At 46.3% G+C, this 21,498-nt stretch overlaps 1 protein-coding gene across 4 annotated transcripts in view; it reads right to left on the bottom strand.

The window, feature by feature from the left end:
• LOC119661584 (NACHT domain- and WD repeat-containing protein 1) overlaps nucleotides 1-21,498 on the bottom strand; it is a 275,579-nt gene that overhangs the window by 96,132 nt on the left and 157,949 nt on the right. For all 4 annotated transcript variants that reach the window (XM_038070985.1, XM_038070984.1, XM_038070986.1 and 1 more), the window contains exons 10-11: nucleotides 14,886-15,083; nucleotides 14,545-14,741 (exon numbers count right to left, since the gene is read on the bottom strand). In XM_038070985.1, coding sequence (XP_037926913.1) covers nucleotides 14,545-14,741; nucleotides 14,886-15,083 — 395 coding nt within the window. The remainder of the gene's footprint in view (nucleotides 1-14,544; nucleotides 14,742-14,885; nucleotides 15,084-21,498) is intronic.

Here is a 21,498-nt window from a genome sequence, read left to right on the forward strand (position 1 = left end):
TCCCCGGTAAAAAGGACACATTATGTTCCCTTTTATTTGGTCTTCATAAAAATACCCCACATCTGAAACAATCAATTGTTTGTAATGTTGGTATTCCAGATGGTTCCTTTGACGATGGTAGTAAAAAGGCTCCGAGGTTCAATGCGGTAGGGTACGTGATGAACATGACAATTTGCTCGCGATTATAATCAAACTTGAAAGGATTCAAAGAAGGACTTGGAATTAGTTTTGTCGATTAGGATTAAGTCAAGACAAGCGGCGGAGCTATGTGTGGGAAGTTAGATACCGACATGGTAACTTTGAGAACGGTCGTTATGCTCCTTTCTTTAAATATCTTAGATATAAGGCAGTGACAGAGCGTGATGACATAATCTAGTAAAAGAAGGTAATTCCTCGAATGGAAGGAAACGAAGGATAAAACGAGTATTTCTTAGAAACAGAATCCAATGAAAGTCTGTGACTAAGAGGAATTTATTTTTTGGCCTGGAGCGGGACCGCAAACGAGGCAGTGTAACTTACTCATCTAAGTCGGCATGGTATCCTGGCATTCATGTTTGACGTCTATTCTCTGGTTAAAGAACATAAATCGCTTCCCTGGACATGTCATTCTTAGTAGATACTTTGCTCCAGGGAAACTTCAATTTCCTGCATGACTCTTACAACCTTGGGCTAAAAACACAACAATATCTCGCATCTAACAAGCTCCATTCATCAAAATGTCTCCTTTGTCCCCCGGTCGCATCGTTGTGATATCCTGGCGTTACCTGAGTGCCAAGTTGCGTGTGACTCTCCAGCTACATCACCTGGCGGGTGGCAAGTAGATAATCATCCAGTGTGGGTTACCAAATTCCCAGTAATATTTGTCATGGTTCACCAAAACGTCTGCTAATTGAGCTCCATACTGCGTGCGATAATGAGAAAGCACATCAAGGGTAATTTGAGTGGTGGCACTACGGGGACATCGCTAAGTGGATATTTGGCCTTGAACTAAATGAGTTCTGAGATTATCCATGGTCGGAATGTGGGGACAGGGGGTGGTGTGTTTACGCCACAAGCAACAATAGTGAGCGCCACAGCGACCTGTGCTCGGGGGCTCTCGTTCATTATCATGATAACAATTTCACAAAAAGAAAGGGAAAATAAATATAATCTACGCGTACTTGTACGTTACTGTAATGAATGTTGCGGAATTGGGGAGTGAACTTATTGAAATTGGCGGAGGTATCTGGAGCTCAGGGAATAATTGCTGCTTTGTTGTGGGGAGGCGAGGGTTTGATTTGGTTTGCATAGCGCGTGATAGATAGGACATTGGGGACAGGGGTGAATATCTATCATATCTAATCAGCTTAATGAATTTATATCAGCTGAGACCTTTAATAATGATCTGTTTATGTATTCGTAGATTCAGGATAAGAGATAGAAGTTCATCAAGGACGGAATTTTTACGAAAAATAGTTTCAGTTGATTGAAATGGGGGGTCATGTCCAAAAGGTTTATATTACACATATGCTATACTTTACTCCTCCTCAAATTTGGAAGAAACGCAGGTGTCATCATGGACAAAAGAGCAAGGTAAGTTTCATGCCATCAGGAAGGACTCTCTGCCAGAGCCCGTTAAAAGAATGGGAAAGGCTCTGGCTGAATGCAAACCCCTTATTAAGAAAGCAGAGAACCCCAAACGCATCTCTGCCTAGAATTAGATGCCTCCCTCAAATTCATGAAGAAGGCAACGACATCAGAGAAATAAGTGGCCCTTGGAAGAATTCAAAAGGTTAGGCCTTAAAGTAAAAAAATGGGCAGTGAGAAACAGCAAGGAAGTCATTGCCAAACTCAACGAGGCCGGGGGGATACAAAGTGGTGAAATACTAATATCCTTCGACGTAAAAGTGCTCTTCCTAAGGGTACCGATGAAGGAAGCCCTATACTTGTTCGAATGGGGGAAGAAGGCTAAACTGTGTGTAAGAAACTGACAACCCCCTCTCACCGCTGCTATGCGAGGTGTTTATTGAGAACCTGAAGAATGAACTAGAGGAAGCTGGGGCACTCTCGACATTCTGGATCAGATACGTGGAAGGCATATTAGCAATCATCAAAAGGGAAGAAGCAGGAACAATCCTCGAGAGACTCAACCGGACACACAGGAACATCGAGTTCACCATGGAGATCATAAAGGAAGGGGAGATACTGTTCCTGGACTTAAAAATAATCCGAAAAAGAGGGGATTTTGGAATCGACATTTACAGTAAACCGACTCAGACACAAAGAAGAACCATCACAAACATCTCAAACCACAATTTCCACTATACGATGGTGGTATACAACTTTATGATTGACAAGATGCTCACAACATCGCTCAACGAGGAGAGAAGAAATAAAGAAATGAACTACATCCTGGAAACAGCCAAGAAAAACGGATACAACAGAAACCTTATCGAAAACCGGATCAAAAAGAAACTACTCCAGACCTCAAGACAACAACTGGATTTCGGGTCACCTCGACAGCAGACGATAGTTACCAGTCAAGGACAAAACAAGAGAGTACTGACAAAAGCTACATTTATAAGATTTCCTGCCCAGACTGCGACAAGATTTTTGTAGGGCAAACAAAACGCCAAGTCCATACCAGGCTGTTAGAGCACATAAAGGAGGCCAAATCCGCCAAAAATAATAATAACCCACACATAAAGTACGCGGTTGCCAGACATATAATAGAGAAGGGACACCATTTGTAGTTGGACAACGCCAATATTTTGAAGGAAGTGAACGACGTTGAAAAACTAGACTCCTACGAGAGCCTCCACATCTCGAATATTCCCCCGAGGATTAGTCCCCTCTCAGAAAACAATCAAACCCAAAAGAATCTAAAAATGAAAAAAAAACAAGGTGGCATCTGTATACGAATTTTATGCCGCACGGTATGTGCCACTTCTGAGCTACAACTCGTCATGTACAGTCCTGTTGGTATCCACTGTCACCAAATAGATACGGGCTCGAATATACAAAAAAAAATCCTCCGGAGACGTTAAGACCTGAACTTGGTGGTTCTTATCCTTAATTCGAATCATACCCATGTCGAACAATAGATATCAACCCCTTTCGGTTAAGCTGATTTTAGGGCAGACCCGTTTTGACGATGTAACCTGGTGGTCTGGTTCCGGCAATTGGAGGTCTCAAAATTTAACCGTGGGCCTGGACGAGGAGTCGATTGGACTCGTCGCCGACATCCTGGAGAAGTGTTCTTACTGGAAATTAAAAGGCACCCCTCATCAAGGGACTGTCGGTAAATGAGTCAGCAGAGCTGAATCACTTGCTGACGGAGCTCCTTTAGACGACCGCTCCCCGAGATAACTGTTGCATGAGATGAAGCAGTTGGGCGGGGATAAGGTAGGGTTGATTTCATCGACTTTCGGAAAGCAACCAGGCCAAGTGTCGCGGGAAGCAACGGGCCAAATTGCTGAGCTTCAGCAGACGGTGGCAACCCTCCCGGCTACCGACTCCAAACTAGCGGCAACAGTAAGAACTTTGCATTCGAAAGGTAGGTCCCGAACCCGTTCGCGGTCCACCAATCGAAAGTCGTGCGTCGAGGTCCTCAGCGAGTCCTGCAATTTGCTGGTATTACCGTGTTTTCGCAAAGAAATGTGTCAGCCCGTGCACGTTCACGGCTTCAAAAAACTAAACTCGGCCACCCAGAATGCAGCTCCTCACCACTTAGCAATATTCGATTCCTTGAGTAAGCGCCATTACCTGATCGACACAGGCGCAGACGATTCAGTTCTCCCGGTGTCGCGGGATCACAAACTGATTCCACATCAACTCAAACTAGCGGTGGCAACTTCTTTAACCATATACGCTTACGGCTACAGGCAAGCAGATGTAAGTTTGGAACATACACAAACCTTCTCATGGCACTTTGTTGTAGCGGATATCAGCAGTCCGATATTAGGCGCACTATGGATTGCTAGTGGATCTGCAGAATAGGTCTCTTATAGACCCCGTAACCTCGCTGAGGTTTTCAGGAAAGCTTGCCACCTGCTGAACTGTGAGTCTTTCTATCATTTTTGAAGAAGTAGCCTACCCTCGTATTCGCGCGCTCCTTCAAAAATACCGCAACATAACTATCAAAAGTAGTCTTTCGTAGCCAGCTAAGCATGATATACAGCATCACATCCGCACTACTGGATCTTATATCTTCTCAAAGGTGCGTCAATTGCTACCCCAGAAGCTCGCAGTTGCTCAGAAAGAATTCGACACACTTTTAAAGCAGGATATTTGCTGACCATCAAATAGCTGCTGGTCTTCTCTACTACACATGGTCCCAAAGTCAAACTGACGTCTGAATGCTCAAACTATTCCAGACCGCTATCCCATACCATGCATCTACAGGTTCATTCACCCTGTCCCGCGAAACCTTAACTTTATTCTCGTGTACTTGGATGATGTTTTGTTCGTCTCTTCTTCTGAATCTGAGCATTAAAACATCTAGAATGCAATTTTCAACGTCTCCTTGAGGCCGGTCTTGTACACAACAACGTTGAACAGTGCAAATTACATCAATAACAGGTGAAGCCTTTAGGCCACATGATTTCCCTTGAAGGAAACCAATCGGGTGCAGACAACTTTCAGGATATCATAGACTTTCAATAAATTCTGCGAAGGTTTTTGTGCATGATAAACTTCCGTTGTCGTTATTTGCTTAAAATCGCTCAGCATCAAGCGCTACTCAATTTGTCTGAACGCAAGACTAAAGACTCACGCGTGGTTACGTGGTCTACAGGCCAGGTTCTTGAGGCAGCCAAACGACAGCTGGCGGACGCTATACTCGTGTCATTTCCTCAAACAGATGCACTCCTAGCCGTATTCGTCAATGCCTCAGACATCCCAGTAGGTGCTGCACTTCATCAAAAGGTGAACCAAATCTGGCAGCCGTTGAGCTTCTTCTCCCAAGAAGTTGAATGCAGCTCAATAGAACTACTGCACCTATGATCGTGACCTATTAGCCGCCAACATGGCAATAAAATACTTCCGATACTCACTAGAAGGCAGGCCGTTCACAGTGTTCAAGGATCATAGGTCACTTATCTTCGCTTTTATGTAGAAGTCCCCCAGAAGCGTTCCCTCGCCTACTCCGCTACCTGAGTTTTCTAAACCAGTTTACTTCGGATATTCAGCACGTGTCCGGCAAAGATAATGTAACTGCAGACGCTTTGTCACGCATTTCAGGCACTGAGACTTGCCCGTGATCCGGTGTTTGATAACAGTTCAGCCCTTTCCACCACTGGGTTTTTGCCTTTGCTCTGGGACACCGTGACAAGATTAAAATCAATCTCGCCATCCCGTCATTCTTCGATGAGGGCTAACACCCCTAGGGATGCTTCCCGGAAATTCTTGCAACCAACATATGAGGGTCCATATGCGGTGTTCAACAGAGGGTAGCACTTTTTTAAACTTGGCATCGATGGCAGGTCCAAGAACGTCTCCGTGTCCAGGTTAAAGCCTTTTGTCTCTGGGTCTAAAGTTTCGGAGCTAAAGGGTGTATGGTGTGTGACATTCAACCTACGCACCTAAAGTTTGTCGCTGAAACCCCGTGTCAGCTTGGGGTGGGGTAGTGTGGAGGCGCGAGTTGATTACCGAGGATTCGTCTGAGTTCCGCACCAGAACATTATAATTCACAACGAAGTGAAACTCACCCGCCTGACGGGCTCGTCTACTTGTTGGTAGCGGGGTGACAGTCACGAGGTCCGCAGAGCAATCTTGGAAGTTTAGTCTAGAATAAGTTGCTAGAGAAAATCAGTTAATTAACGTTCAATTGTTATTGGCCTATACAGTGGGGGTTACTAAGTGGTATATAACGCATGATTCCTCAATATTGGGACCATAAAGGAGGAGTGACCCAACCCGTTATGGGCTGTAACTGATGCTGCACACGCTTCAACTCACGCTCTGCTAATCATGAAACTTCTCGTTAACCACTTCAATGAATTGGTTGTATCAAGTATAGTGGGGAAACTACCGAGTTCAACGCAGTACTCACATCTTCACCCAGAAAGATAGTAGGAATCTTTAGTATGAGCGAATCCTGGCAAACAGTTTTAACGTAGTTTGAACGTCTTAAACGGTACTTGGTATTCAATCTCGATCTGGAGGAGTAGTATGTGGCCTTTGTGAGGGAGTGTGTGGAGCGAACCCTAGATCCCGTAGTCATCACATACTTTTACGATTCAGTCCGAGTAGCACTATTCACAGACGTTGTTCCAGATGATTTGCCGCAAGCAGCAAGACGAACTTCTTGGACATTATTAACTGGTGACTTCCAAACTAGTTTGGGGTTAAGATACACGACTGTTTGGGCCGGCGGAATTTTCACCCCTGTTAAGATGGATAGTGTTTGGTTACTGCCCTTAACGTTTTTAGCGAAAATAAGTATTTTCCTCTACACTCATCCTCGGATACCACCTTGTCGTTGTGGGGAAGCCTGTAGAAGGCTACTACAACACTAAGGGTGTCCAAAACATAAATATAGAAAAGTAGGATTTAAATTCTCTAAGTGATGATCGGATTAAGTCACAGGCCTCGGAGAAATGCTAGGGCGTCCACCTCAGGCAGGCAGGACGGGCCCCGGTCCTGTCGAGAAATGGGCAAGGGTTCTTGACGCATGGACGGCGTCAGGACGTAAGCAAGTTAGTCCGCACACAACGAACAAAACAAATACGTGTCTGCACGCTAAATGTTGGTACTCTAACTGGAAAGACCGAGGAACTCGCAAGAGCCCTTCGGAGAAGGTGCATTGACATCTGCGCTCTGCAAGAAACCCGATGGTCTGGTTCCAAAAGCTGCGACATTGAACGCGAACGCGGTAAAAATGGCTACAAACTTCTCTATTTTGGTAACCCACACACTCAATATGGTGTTGGCATTGCCATCTCAGAGGGTTTCCGTGATGCCATTAAAGAAGTCGAACGATTTGATGATCGGCTGATGAAGCTCACCATTATATCAGCTGATCGCACTATTCACTTCTTCACCGCGTATGCACCACAGACAGGTCGACCAGATGCCTTCTGGCAACTTCTCGATGAAAAGACTTGTCACGTGCCCGCTGACGATTACATAATCATTGCCGGCGACCTTAATGGTCATGTGGGTGAAAAGGCAGACGGTAACAGGTGCCATGGGGGAAAGGGGTTCGGAGCGCGCAATGAAGGTGGCGAGCGTATAATCGATTTTGCGGACACCCATGACCTTGTACTTATGAATACATGGTTCATCAAACGATTATCTCACCTTCCCACATTTTATAGTGGGAACAATAAAACGCAAATCGACTATATTCTCATAAGACGTCAACATTTTACCACTGTCACTGATTGCAAAGTCGTTCCCTATGAGACCATCGCACCTCAGCATCGGCCGTTGATTGCTGTCCTGCGAATTAAGCCACCGATAAAACGACGTGAGGAACGCACTGGTCCGCCGCGCATTAAATGGTGGCGATTTGGTGAGAAGAATGAAGAAACGGTCTCACTCATACGATTGCCAACCATTACGAATGTGGAAGAATCATGGAACCAAATGAAAGACACGATCCACAAAGCGGCCTCTGCAACCCTCGGGGTCACCAAGCCGGGTAAGCGGTACATCAACCGAGATACTTGGCTTTGGAATGATGATGTTGAAATGAAGGTCCGTGAAAAGAAACGCCTCTACCACAAACTTCTCGACGATAAAACGCCAGCTAATTGGCAAATTTATAAGAATGCCAACCGGGAAGCAAAGAAAGCGGTCGCTGTCACCCGAGCAAACCATTTCAAAAATCTTTACGATAAACTGGACACTCGGGATGGCGAGAGAGATCTGTATCGACTTGTTAAAAGCCGTGATGAACGCACACAGGATATCGAACACTTCTGTTGTGTTAATGACAAGAACGGTACTTTGCTTACCAACCGTCGAGCCGCAACGGATAGATGGCGAGAATACTTCGAGCAGATTTCAACTGAAGAATTTGCTCATCCTCCACTTCCACAATCATTGCCGACATTTGGAGCAGTTCCACCAGTCAGCGCAACTGAAGTCGAGGAGGCAATAAAACAAATGAAATCGGGGAAAGCAACAGGACCTGACGACATCGCATCTGAGCTCTGGAAAGCGAAGAGCTGGGACCCAACACTGTGGCTCAGTGAATTCTTTAACCGGGTTATTCAGGAAGGAAGAACACCATCTGACTGGCAAGAAAGTACCACTGTTCCAATATGGAAAAAGAAAGGTAGCCCAGCAGAATGTTCAAATTACCGTCCGATCCGGTTACTTTCCCATACCATGAAGATTTTTGAACGCATTCTTGACAACCGTATTCGCGAAATCGTTGAAATAACCGTGAATCAAGCCGGATTTGTCAAGAACGCAATACACGCTGCGCGGTTACTCATGGAGAAACACCGTGAGAAGCATCGCCCTCTTTACATTGCCTTTCTGGATCTAGAGAAAGCGCTTGACCGTGTACCACACGAACTCATCTGGTATGCTTTACGACAACACTTCGTGCCAGAAGAACTCGTACGCTGGGTTCAGTTGCTCTACCACGATCCGAAAAGTAAAGTTCGAAGTATGGCGGGTGTATCAAAACCGCTTCGTGTCTCTGTTGGAGTTCATCAAGGAAGTGCCCTCTCACCACTCCTCTTTGTCCTTGTTATGGACACCGTCACACGGGATATCCAACGTCCAGCGCCCTACACACTGCTTTATGCAGATGATGCTTTCCTAGCATCTGATAGCAAAAATGATCTCGAACAACTTGTTCAAAAATGGAATGATCGCCTCATGCAACACGGTCTCAGATTGAATTTAAACAAAACTGAATTTTTGACAACCGATCCCCATGAAACAGGCACAATCACTGTCAGCGGCAGTGATCTGCTCAGAACTGAGCGATTTAAATACCTCGGGTCAACGCTATCAGCCAATGGAGAACTGCGTTATGAAATTGCTTCACGCATTAACGCAACCTGGATGAAGTGGCATTCCACAACTGGTGTCCTTTGTGATCGACGTATCAACGAACGTCTCAAATCTAAAATTTACCGCAATGTCGTCCGTCCAGTCGCTCTCTATGGTTCTGAGTGTTGGCCGACCATAAAAGATAATGAACGGCGTCTCGCGGTAATGGAGACGAAGATGCTACGTTGGACTAGTGGCGTCACACGTTTAGATCACATCCGAAATGAGGATATCCGCGATCGTTATGGGGTTGCACCGATCGTGGAAAAGTTGCGAGAGAGGCGTCTTCGATGGTATGGTCACGCAATTCGTGCAAACGAGAATTCACTTGCAAATATTGAACATCGAAGTCGATGGTAAACGACCAAAAGGCAGACCTAAGCAACGGTGGCTTGATACGCTGGATGGGGATTTGAAAGCCTCGAGATTGCACCCAGATCAGGCAATCGATAGAGCCAAATGGCGAAGCCGATCACGACGAGCCGACCCCGCTTGTGAACGGGACAAAGGCTGACGAAAAAGAAGAAAAAGAAGAAGAAATTCTCAAGTGGTTAGAAGTCGCAGACTTTGAATTCACCCGCGACCATGAGCAGTCATGTCTGATGTCTCACCACATTCATACCCCCAATAGATAAATCTGTAGAAGGCATGCTTTCCGACTCAGTAAAAAGCTTGCATTTAGTTTGTACGGCGAAGCTAGCCAGAAAGGAAACTACGGAAACTTTCAACTTGGGAGAAATTGGAAATCGGGCTACGGTCGGCCGTCCGCGGTACTACAGCATGAATCTATTCGCAAACGGAAGAGGAAGGCTCGGCAGAAGGGAACTTCGGCCACTAGGGAGGGGGGACTACAGGCTGAATTCTGCTTGTCAGAATCTTTCCCTTCACCTTTACCGGGAGGAGCGGAAGAAAGGGAAGCTGGTGACGTGGACGCCAGTATATGAAAGCAGCCCGGACACCGTGGACTTGGGAGGGCCCCAAGCCGGCGACAGAAGAAGGCACTGCGAAAGAAAATGACGCATCTTAGGAATGAGGACATGGACATGGTTGTACCACTAGGTGCGGTAATGTCCAGAGAATTCGGACGCAAGGAAGCGGAATATCCTCAACCGACACAAGAACTAAGGGATCTGGTAGCGTATGTAGAATCAAGTGGTCTTAAACTATTAATAGGTTGCGCTGCGAATGTTCTACATATTTGTTGGGGCAGTAGCAAATATAATCCAAGAGGAGAGAAGCTATTTGATTTCATTATTTCAGATGCCAAGGACCAAGAGCATGTGAAGTAATTGACCAAACAATCTGTACTTCAAAAGTGTTAGAGTTGATTACACACTGGCGCTGGAAGATGAATTGGAAACTTTGAACTGCACACTTTTAAAGTGCTATGAAGGGGCTTGTCCTATTTCCCGAGGCCAAAACGGTAAAACGGAGGAACTGCAAAAACTCAGGAAATCAACCAGGCGACTGCAGAACCGTGCTTGCAAAAGCAATAAGCACGAAGACTGGTTAAACTTCCGGCACTCACAGTGTGAATATAAGAGGTTCGTTAGGTATTCGAAACGAGACTTCTTTAGAGCGTACTGTGAGGAACTGGAAGGTGACAGAGAGACTTCAAGGCTATGCTGAGTCCTTAAAAGGGATGAATCTGCCAAGTTGGACTTTCTTAGAAAACCCGACGGTACTTTCACGAGCTGCAGACTGGAATTAATACAGACCCTCCTGGAAGTACACCACCCGGAAGAACGGGGGAAAGTTGACGGTTTTTGCAACTTGTTCAACACGCAATTACTGCAAGGGTAACTGGGACACTGCGAAAGTGGTTGTTACCAATGAACAGATGAGAGCTGTAATACTGTCCTTTGAAGAAAGCGCCTGGCATCGATGGCATCCTTACAGCAATGCTAAAGGACGATATGGAGCACTTGAGCATCTTCTAAGAAATATTTTTCCAGGATGTTCTGCTGTGGGCTTCGTGCCTTCTTCTTGGCAAAAGGTGATGGTAGTCTTCATACCTCGGCCTGGGAAAGATGTCTATTCTAATCCAAAGAACTTCAGACAGTTCAGCTTGACTTCATTCTTGCTGAAAGGTTTGGAGAGACTAATTGAGCGTCACATTCGTGGGAACGCACTTAGGTTCCACTCCCTCAATGAAAACCAACATGCTTACCAGCGTGTAAAGTCTTGTGAGTCTGCTCTTCATTCTTCGGTCGCAAAGATAGAGGATGTAACTTTGAATGGTGAGTATGCGGTGGAGGTGTTCGTCGACATTGAAGGGGCGTTTAAATGACCGCCTTTTCAAAAATTGTATGATACCACCAGAACGCATGGTGTTGATGATGCTTTAATTAAGTGGATCCATCCTATGCTAACGCAGAGATTGCTGTATGCGGAAGTGGGTGATGATCGCTACCTAACAGCAACGAAGCAACGAAAAGCTGCCCCCAAGGAGGTGTGCTGTCACCAATTCTGTGGAGTATGCTGATCAACTCACTACTATGCGAGCTGCAAAATTTGGCAATACACGCTCAAGCTTATGCTGATGACGTGGCTGTGCTTGCTGTTGATCGGGATCTTGGAACGATGTGTAGAAATACATAACGTGCCGTTAATCTGATAGACAGTTGGTGCCTCAGGCAAGGGCTGCCAGTTAGTCCAAATAAAACCAGAATGGTATTATTCACAAAAAGGGGAAAACTGGATGGACTTTGCCTCCTTGAAATGAGGGGTACTACCCTTCAACTCTCCGAAGAAGGGAAATATCTGGGAGTCACTTTAGATAAAAAGCTTCTTTGGAACAAATATGCAGAGGTAAAGATGAAACGAGTTCTTACAGCTTATGGGCTGTGTAGGCGGAACTTTGCCTCGACATGGGGACTTAGGCGTTAGGTGGTAATCTGGATATACGTTACTATCATTAAGCCGATGTTTGCGTTTACATCCGTAGTGTGGTGGGTTAAGGTGAGACAAAAAGGTTGCCACCATAAACTAATCCCACTCGAAAGAACTGTGTGTCACTGGTGCCATGGGTACGACATCCGGCGCAGCTCTCAATGTACTACTCAATTTTCAGCCCCTGGATATATTTATTTAAAGCACTGCAATGAGAGCAGCTCATAGACTAATTGGATTAGATCTATGGGGAAACAATGGATGTAGAGAGAGAGAGCATTGGAAGAGTTACTAGGAGTACTGAATCTAGTTCTTACAATGCCTTCCGATTCTCGTGTCTCCATACATCTGTTTGGTAGAAGATATGAAGTTACTCTGAAGCGTAGAGAAAACTGGGAATTTCCACAGGGATGCGTTGCGGGATATACGGAAGCCATCGGTGTAGAAGGATGGCTCAAAAACAGAACAGAATTCGGGAGCCGGAGTCTACCTCTCGAATAGAAACGAACAGTGGGCCTTTCCTTTGGGAGAACATCCAATGGTTTTCAAGCCGAAGTTCATGCGATCCTAAGGACAGACGCATCGTAATCTGCAGCGATAGCCAGGCTGTATTGAGGTCTTTGAGTAGTCCTTGGATTACCTTGAAAATCGTCCAGGAATGCGGAAACAGTTTGAACTCTATCTCTAGCTTCAATACGGTGGAACTACTCTGGGTACCTGGTCACTGTGGCGTAGGGGGAAATAAAATCTTGGATGCTTTAGCAAAAGAGGGGTCAATCTCCTCCATACCGGGAGAGGAACCAACAGTTTGAGTACCAGTAGCTTTGACTAAGGCTGCCTTCAAAAACTGGGAACAAGTTTTTCACAATGACAGATGGCAGAGCCTAAGTGCGGCTAGACACACCAAACTTTTCCCGCCAGAACCGAACATACGTACCGCAAAGCTTGTCCTGTCGAAAAGCAGGAGGACTTGCGCGAATATTGTAGGCGTTCTGACAGGCCATAATTCATTAGTTGGACATATGTGTGTTCAGAATAGGGATTATTCAAGATGATACGTGTCCCTCCTGTAATGATAAAGTGGAATCCACTGAGTATTTCCTATGTGAGTGCCCTGTCAGGACCAAATCATTGGCAAATGCCTATAAAGAGTCTCTTTCGTGTTCAATCAGTTACAATAACCAGTTGTCAGGAACCACAGCGAGGTGACAAGGGCCTTCTTTCTCGTAGATAGTCCCTAACATGCTGTGTTTCAATTCAATTCCTTCCGACAGTCAAGTCATGACAAGGAAACCTAATACTGTTTCGGGCTTCCAGTTTAGCTACAATTTCCGTATCCTTACATTAAAATTTCTAGCATATCAGGCAGACTTCCGTAAGTTTGGTAAAGGTGACACTTGTTTTACGTGTTCAGAATACGTTTGTTAAAATTATCTCATATGTTATGTCCTTTTAATTTGGGAGTGGTCAAAGTGTACTTTTAACGTGACATAAATAACTGCTCAGCACGACATGTTTCAACTCAGCTATTTGGCTGGTTTCACTTCCATAAACATGACATTTTGGTAGACTCAGGGTGATGTATTCGTTATTGCTACAACACAAATCTGTGGCTTGGTATCACACTATGAAGACATACATGATGGCTAAAATTACTCCTTACTTCGCCTCAACACGCTACCTTACACCCTACATCCCGAATGTGAAATTCCAAGCACATCGAACATCCTGCAATGGAGCTTAATAACTACAGTAACCCAATTCCATGTGTAATTATGTTGCTTCTGTAAGTGCTACAGTTTCCTCGATTTGCAAGTAATCCTGGATGCACAAGCAGGACTGCCGCACGCCAACCCACATCGCCTTTAGTAGGAACTGAAGGTAGAGGTAAATATGCAAATGCATTTCTGTTGGGTTCCTTCATATTAATCCATTCCCAAATGGATCACTTGTGGAAGTTGTCTGCAGCGAACTTCAATAAAAGCTCTCCCCACACACGCCCAATCAAGGAGGGCTGGAAATATGAGTTCAGATAAAAGTAAGGATTTCACCCTTCCACGAATTTGGTGTTCATTTATGAGCTGGTGCAATAGTTTAGTTTAGTTGCAAAAGGATATTCATGCGATTTCAGATGTACATTTACGAAGCTGTTTGAGAGCACTAAAGGGAATGTATCGCTATCTGGGATATTTCAGCCCCCGTGGATTCATGAAACCTTTTTCCGGATTGGATTACCATCGCTTCAAAAATTGTTGGCTTGCGCTCGTACTCTATTTTGCTTGAAAGGATTCGTAGCCTTGGTGCTTTTATCCGAATTCTGCGTCAGGAAATTTTGGCTGCACCAGCGATGCATTGTTGAAATTTTAAGGGAATATTAAACGAATTGCTCAGGGCGGGTTACATGGGTAAAATAGCCCATTCACAGCTCATCCAGCATGAACAGTTGGGTGAGCCATGAACGACTTCCATCAAGCATGGCATTTAGCAATGCCGTAGATGACGATGGGTAGGTATGGCTTCGTAGGAAGTTCATGATAACGCAGACTACCTGTCAAGTCACGAGGAGCAAACACCTTTCTGTCAAGATCATCCCTATGATTGCTCCTTACAATTATCCTGCCCACCTGCGGCTAAAATATGCACATGTGCCGTACTTACCGATGCCAGAAGAAAGTCGAAATTACAAACGGCAATTTGTTTGAATTTCCCGGTATCGTCTGAGCGCATGAGGTGATGCCAGGATTCCTCGACGTGTCGTATGCTGTAGGATACATCTGCTCCCGGTGGATTGAATAACGTGCTGGTGTCATCTTGCGCTTTCGGCGAGGACTTCTCGTCTTTCAATTTCTGGCTGTCTGTCAAGGGAAAGTTGGAGCAAAATTGGGAAAATCACTCGAAAAGCAAAAGCAACAAAAAGCGGGAATCAATTTTGTCAGTTGCAGGAAAATAATTTTCCAAGTGAGGAAATGGAAAGGGATGTATGCGTTTATGATACGTACCTTCACTCACAGTCTCTTCCGTGCTAGTTTCATCGCTCTCTTCCGATAGTTGGTTGAAGAAGATATTTGCAATTTCCGTGTGCATCATCCGCGTGCTGTTTGTATCCATGTAACGTGATTTCGCGATTTCCGCACAGATACGATGACGCCATTCAATAAGGATTTTCCCTGACATTATCTTCTCGCGAAGCAGGAATTCTATGAAAGTTGAAATGTAAAGAATGATGAAGTATAAATAAATCTCAATAAAAGAATTTTCAGGAATTTTCAATAAAAGAATATATTCTTTATCGAAAAAATTGGTATCCTTAATATCTCCGTTATTCAGGGATAACTAAAACGGGCACGGACCAATTACAGTTGGTTTGTTTTTAAAGTCGGAGCTTCGTAAGTTTAATATAAGTTTCTCCATTAATGTTTTCTGATAGTAGCAGTACCATTGTAGCGAAGCAATCCTTGAGACCCGCTTCACAATCCTGACTACGCCCAGCAATGAGTGTACCCACCGGACACGCCGGCAACTAAGACAGTATGCGGCGTCCCCACCGGCTGCACCAACTTCTTTTTTTTTTTTGGGAGTAGGGTACGCACAGAGTATTGGACTCCTGCAACAGCACGCTGGGGGACTACCAACTAAACACCTCCCTGTCATCAGAGAACTAGCTTGGAACCGTTTGACACATTACTTCGGGCTAGCCCTCCCGCTCTCCCGGCTTTGGGAGCCTTCAAATCAGGGAATTCCTTTCACCAACGGGAGGGGAGGGGAGGAAGGGAGTTGTTGTTAGTTCAGGGAACCCCTAACCGTCCGATCCACCTAGGGAAGCTAGGGATATCTACGGACACTGCCTGCAGGTTCTGTGGGGAGGAGGACGAAACCTCTAGGCACGTCCTGGGACAGTGTCCGGCACTTGTGCAAAGTAGGTCGATACATCTGGGAGAACACTTAATACCAGATGCAAAGCTGAAACTTCTGGAAGTGAGGAACATACTAAAGTTCCTAACGGTTACAGGCCTGCTTGAGATACTATGATCAACAGGTACACTATAACCAGTAAAAGGGGCACAGTAGTTCTTCAAGGACGCGGTGCGACTTTCCCTTAACAGAATAAAAATAATAACCGTCCGATCCCTCCGCCGGTCGAGTTCAATCTTCCTCGTAGTAAGAAGAGCCCGAACATAATGCGCAATACGATTCCAGCTACCAGCGCTCTTCAGCGTCTCTCGCACAATGTTGTCTGGAGAGAGCTCCCCTGCGTCTATATAAAGCTGCTGGCGGAGGCCGTCCCACCTCTCGCAAGAGAAAAAGGTGTGTTCAGCGTCATCCGCCACTCTATTGCAGAACACACAATCAGGAGATCGCGCCTTCCCAATCCTGTGCAGGTAAGACTGAAAACCTCCATGCCCACTTAGAAGTTGGGTAAGGAAGTAATCAATTTCGTCGTGCGTTCTGTTCAACTATGGGTCTAATTTGTCGATGAGCCGCGCAGTCCACTTGCTCCTTGGCTCGTTTTGCGACTCCTGCTGCAGCCCTGTCTCCTGCTCCTTTGATTTGCTCTAAGAAGCTCATCTTCGAGTCGAGCATTAAACCAAGGTATTTAATCGCTGGTATTGACTCTATAGTCAACTCGCCGATCGATATGGGACGCAGGGTCGGGATTCTCCAACTGGTCATGATGATTACTTTGGTTTTTTCCAGCGCAAGGTTGAAACCATGAGCAGTCAACCATCCGCTTACCTGTCGCATTAATATGCCTGTCCAACAGTGCGTACGGCAACAAGTGCCGCAACGTCGTCTGCATAACCGATCAGGCGCGACTCTTCAGGCATATCGAGTCTCAGCAGACTATTGTAGGAAGCGTTCCCGAACTCCGGCCCTAGGATGGATCCCTGTGCTATTCCCAAGGTGATTTCCATCCTCCTCTGGCCCTCTAGCGTCTCATAGAGCAGGCAGCGGTCTTTCAAATAATCCCTCAATATCCGCAAGAGATAACTTGGCACGTGAAAGGAGTTCTCTAGTGTGCCCAGCATATCTGTCCATCTTACGGAATTGAAGGCATTTCTGACATCAAGCGTTATGAGGAGCACTATCCGTCGAGATTGGCGGCTGTGTGTCCCGGCTCGATTAAACGCATTTACGACCTCTATAATAGCATCCACTGTAGATTTCCCTGTTCTAAACCCGAACTGCCTTGCGGATAAGGCCCCGGTAGCGAGGATCGCTTCAGCGAGTCTACCCCTGATGAGCTTCTCGAGCACTTTTCCGGCCGTGTCAAGCATAACCAGCGGTCGGTATGCAGACAGGAGCTCCGGGTCTCCTTTACCCTTACTGATCAACGCGAGTCTGGCCACTTTCCAGCGACAGGGAAAAATACCATCTTTCAAGCACGCGTTGAACACTTCAAGCAGTAATTCTGGCCATTGGCGGAACACCAGTTTGTAAACTTCCGCCGGGATGCCATCAGGATCTGGCGCCTTCCTGTTTTTCATTGTGAGAACCGCTTCTACGAGCTCTCTCATTGTGAAAAGGGGGCAATCCACGACGCTTTCCGCGCTATTTACATCAACCCGTACAGGGTGTCTGGGGAACAATGCCCGCACAATGCGGTCCATCTGGTCGGTGCTCAGTATGCAGGGCTTCTGCAGAGCCCCGATTTTCCGAGTGACAAGCTTATAGCCAAGACCTCACGGGTCCTCATTCACCTCATTAACAAGATTCTGCCAGCCGCGAGCTTTGCTTTTATTTATAGCGCTGCGGAGTCTCCTTTTTGCTGATCTATATTGTGCCTCTATGGCACATGCCTCCTCGTTGGCGTGCAAACGTTGTGCCAAATGGCGAAGCTTATGGCACTCCTTCCGTAGGTCGGCAATTTCTGCCGTCCACCAGTACATAGAAGGCTTGTCGCGCCTGGGGCCTCTCCGGGGCATGGAAGCCTCACACGCCGTCGTTATCAGATTCATCACTGAAGTTACGACGGTGTCAGCTGCGACACTGCCACCCCCCAGAGTGCCTCCCCCCCCCACAGCGCGGCTCTACCTGCTCCAAGAGCTTCGACGAACTTTCCGATGTTCACACTCGCGACGTTCTACACGCAGGGGGAACGTTGTGTTGGTGCTCGCCGGCAAGTAGCGTCAAACACTTCGAACGCAATGTACTGATGATCATTTGCCGAGAAGTCTTCTAGGACTCGCCACCCGTCCACCGATGATGCCAGAGATTCCGACGCAAAAGTGATGTCAGGAATGCTTTCTTCACAACCTGGGCACCGAAACGTTGGCGTGGATCCGGTGTTTAAAACTACGAGCCCGGTTCTCGCCGCCATTTCCAGAATCCGTTTCCCTCTGGAGTCTGACTGAGGCATGCCCCATTCAAGAGCCCTGGTATTAAAATCACCGCCAACCAGGATTCGTCCCTCCGTGCTCGAAACGGCGTCCTCTAGAGCATCAAGCCGACGCCGAAAGTCCGGCATCGTCTCATTCGGCGTCAGGTAAACGCTAAAAAAACGTTATCCCTAAATACTGGATCCAGACAAATCCGTCCCCCCGGCCTTCGGCAAGAACACGAAGTCGAATTTCGTCCCGAACCCAGATGGCAGCGGTGCCCGATAAGTCGAGATACCATGAGGACCGGACGCACCAATAACGCGAGTAGCCACGAACACAGTAAAGAATCGGTAGATCCAGTTGAAGCAGGTCATTCTAGCGCAGCATCACGTCGTTTAACATTGTACGACCCCCGTAGCAAGCACAATATTCTAGTGTACACAGGAGCAGATGGAATAATTTGTTGGGTCTGAAGACGGGGTGGGTCTCAATCCACCCTTCATTTCGGCTGACATCAGTCTTCGTATAATAAGAGCAGACTTCCAGTGTCGCAATGTCTGCTGGTGGATATGCAACATAGGTTTCTGACAGACCCCACAACCTCTCTTAGGTCGTCAGGGAAAATTTCAACCGGGTCGTCACTCCATTATCTTTGAGGACGTTGCTAATCCACGTATTCACGAACTCTCCAAAATCCGAAACATTACTACCGAATTAAAGTATACGCAGACTTTTCAACAGCTTTTGGTCATCTCCACTTCATCTGGTTTCCACGCCTAGTGACAAATGACGAGCTAATGGAAATTATAGACGCTTGTATGTTCAAATGATTTAGGACTGGTATCCCATTACACTCATCCAAGATTTTGTGCATTACTTTTTCCTTTTTTTTCCCCAAGACTTCCGCCAAATCCCTGTACCTCCCGAAGATATTCCAAACATAGCAATTTGCACAACTTTTGGGCTCCTCGATTTTACATGGATGAATTTTGACCTATGTGATGTGACACAAATCGATTCTTGAGGAACTCTACTGGATATCACATATTGAATTGGACCTATGTATATCTGCATCATAGAGCAACTTCCTATCTACAAAACAGTCCCTGATAATTAAGTATATGTACGTGGCTACATCCAGCTAGTCGAGGAATCTTATAGTATGGCCGTTCAGCTAGCTTTGGCATCTAGAATATAAACTTCACCTTAGACGGTCCTAACCCCATTTGAGGAGGAGGGTAGAGAAAGATCTTGGTATCTGTGTGGAGTTGCCACATCTCTCATCAGGCGCGTCCCTTCGTCCGGATAAGGTAACGCTCGGTGGATGCGTTATGGGCATACACATGCACGTATCAGGAAATGTACTTGCATGGGCATGCCTATGCGCAGGCCGGGTAGGTAGGAAGTAAATGCCCACCCGTGGATAAAAATTGGCTGTGGGAAGCACACCCAGAGATCAAACCTAATATGGAGGACGAGAAGGGTAGCTTTTTACGGTGCAGAGCTTCGAAATCGGTACCGACGGTTTTTGGGAGTGGGCACGTTGCAGGTGGTGGTAGGTGCTCGGCATATAAGAGGGAGCTGGACCGTAAGGCTAAATAAGGTTGATACAAATCAACCTCAATCAATGAGAGGCAGCTCAAGACTTGCTCTCGCGGAGCATTCAAGAGTCGAATGTGGAGGTGGTGGTAATATGTGAACTGTACTGAAATTACGATAGTGCTACGTGGGTGAAAGACTCATCGGGAAACCCGGCGTTATAAGCATATGGACGGCAAGCCATTCAAGAAACAATGGAGTTCCCGGGAGCCGGCTTTGTACGGGGGAAAGTCAACGGCCTCCATATCTACAGCTGCTATGCTCCTCCTAGTGCAACATTAGCGCAATATGCTAGACGACTCGGTATCGGACGCTAGAGACCACAGCCCCAAAATCATTGCCGGCGATTTCAACGCATGGGCTTTAGACTGGAAAAGTGAAGTAACGAACACCAGGGGCCAAACCTTTCTTGAAACCTTTGTGGAGCTGGACATCGTACTCGCCAACATTGAATCCGAGGCTGTGGGCTAGGCTCAATCAACGATCTAACCTACCTCAGCATCTCGTTGACGGGAGGGATGGTCTGGAGGGTAAGTGGGTACTATAAACACAGCGACCCTCAGCCCGTTTTTCTCGACATCAGGAACGGGAGACGCGACAGTCGAATGAGCATCAAAAGTGGAAAAACCAGGATAGTTGGGTGGTCTACAGGAGCTTTTGAGGAAGAGACATTCCTGGCGGCCTTAGAAGGAGATTACGACCCAAAGGCAACGGCGCTGGAAAAAGTGAGCCAGTTATGTCAACGAATAACTGAGGCTTGCGACTCTACAATGCCGCGACGCAAGTTCCATTACAGTAGGAAACCAAACTACTGGTGGAACCAAGAAATCGCGCTGTTGAGAGCATCGTGTCTGCGAGCGAGGAGGTTTTGCACGCGTGACTTAGTTGCAACCTGGCCTCGTCGTGTCTTTTAAGATTTCCACCTCCAATCACAAAAATCATCCCTATTGTTCAGGGATGGTTAAAATGGATACGGTCCAAATATGGTTCAATTATTTTAAAGTCGTAGTTTCGAAAGTTTCCTTTTAGCTGCTCCATTACTGTTTGCTGATAGTAGTAGTTCAGCCGTGGTGTAGCGATACTTGAGACCCACTTCAGACGCCCGCCAGAGACGCTGGCAATTAAAAAATTGTGCAGCGCACATATCGAATACGCCAACACCTGCAAAAAGCGCGCTGGCGGTCACGAAGCTGTTGAAGAAGCAGTACTCGACCTAGTCGAGGCAGGGCACACTAGCGAAGCCACACATCGCTTAGTAGTGTACGACCCCCTTAGCAAGCACAATATTCTAGTGTACACAGGAGCAGAAGTCACAATCCATCCCGTTTTCAGATCCAACAGATTATTCCTTCAGCAGCTGAAATTAGCGGCACAAACTCCCATCCCAGCTTACGACTATACGCAAGTGGACGTGACTCTTGGCTTACGTTGGATTTTTTCGTGGCGCTTCATTTTGACTGACATCTGTTCCGCATATTAGGTGCAGATTTCTAGTGTCTCTATGGTCTGCTGGTGCATCTGCCATTCTATCTCTCTTAAGTTGTCAGGGTAAATTTCAATCTGCACCAACAACAGCATTCAGACGTTGCCAATCCACGTATTCACACACTCCTCCAAAAACCGAAATATTAATATCAAATGTAGATGGAGATACCCACCCAGTTAAGCATGGTGTTTCGCACCATATCAACAC

The sequence above is a fragment of the Hermetia illucens genome, chromosome 1 (assembly GCF_905115235.1).
Source record: "Hermetia illucens chromosome 1, iHerIll2.2.curated.20191125, whole genome shotgun sequence".
NCBI classification, from domain to species: Eukaryota; Metazoa; Arthropoda; class Insecta; order Diptera; family Stratiomyidae; genus Hermetia; species Hermetia illucens.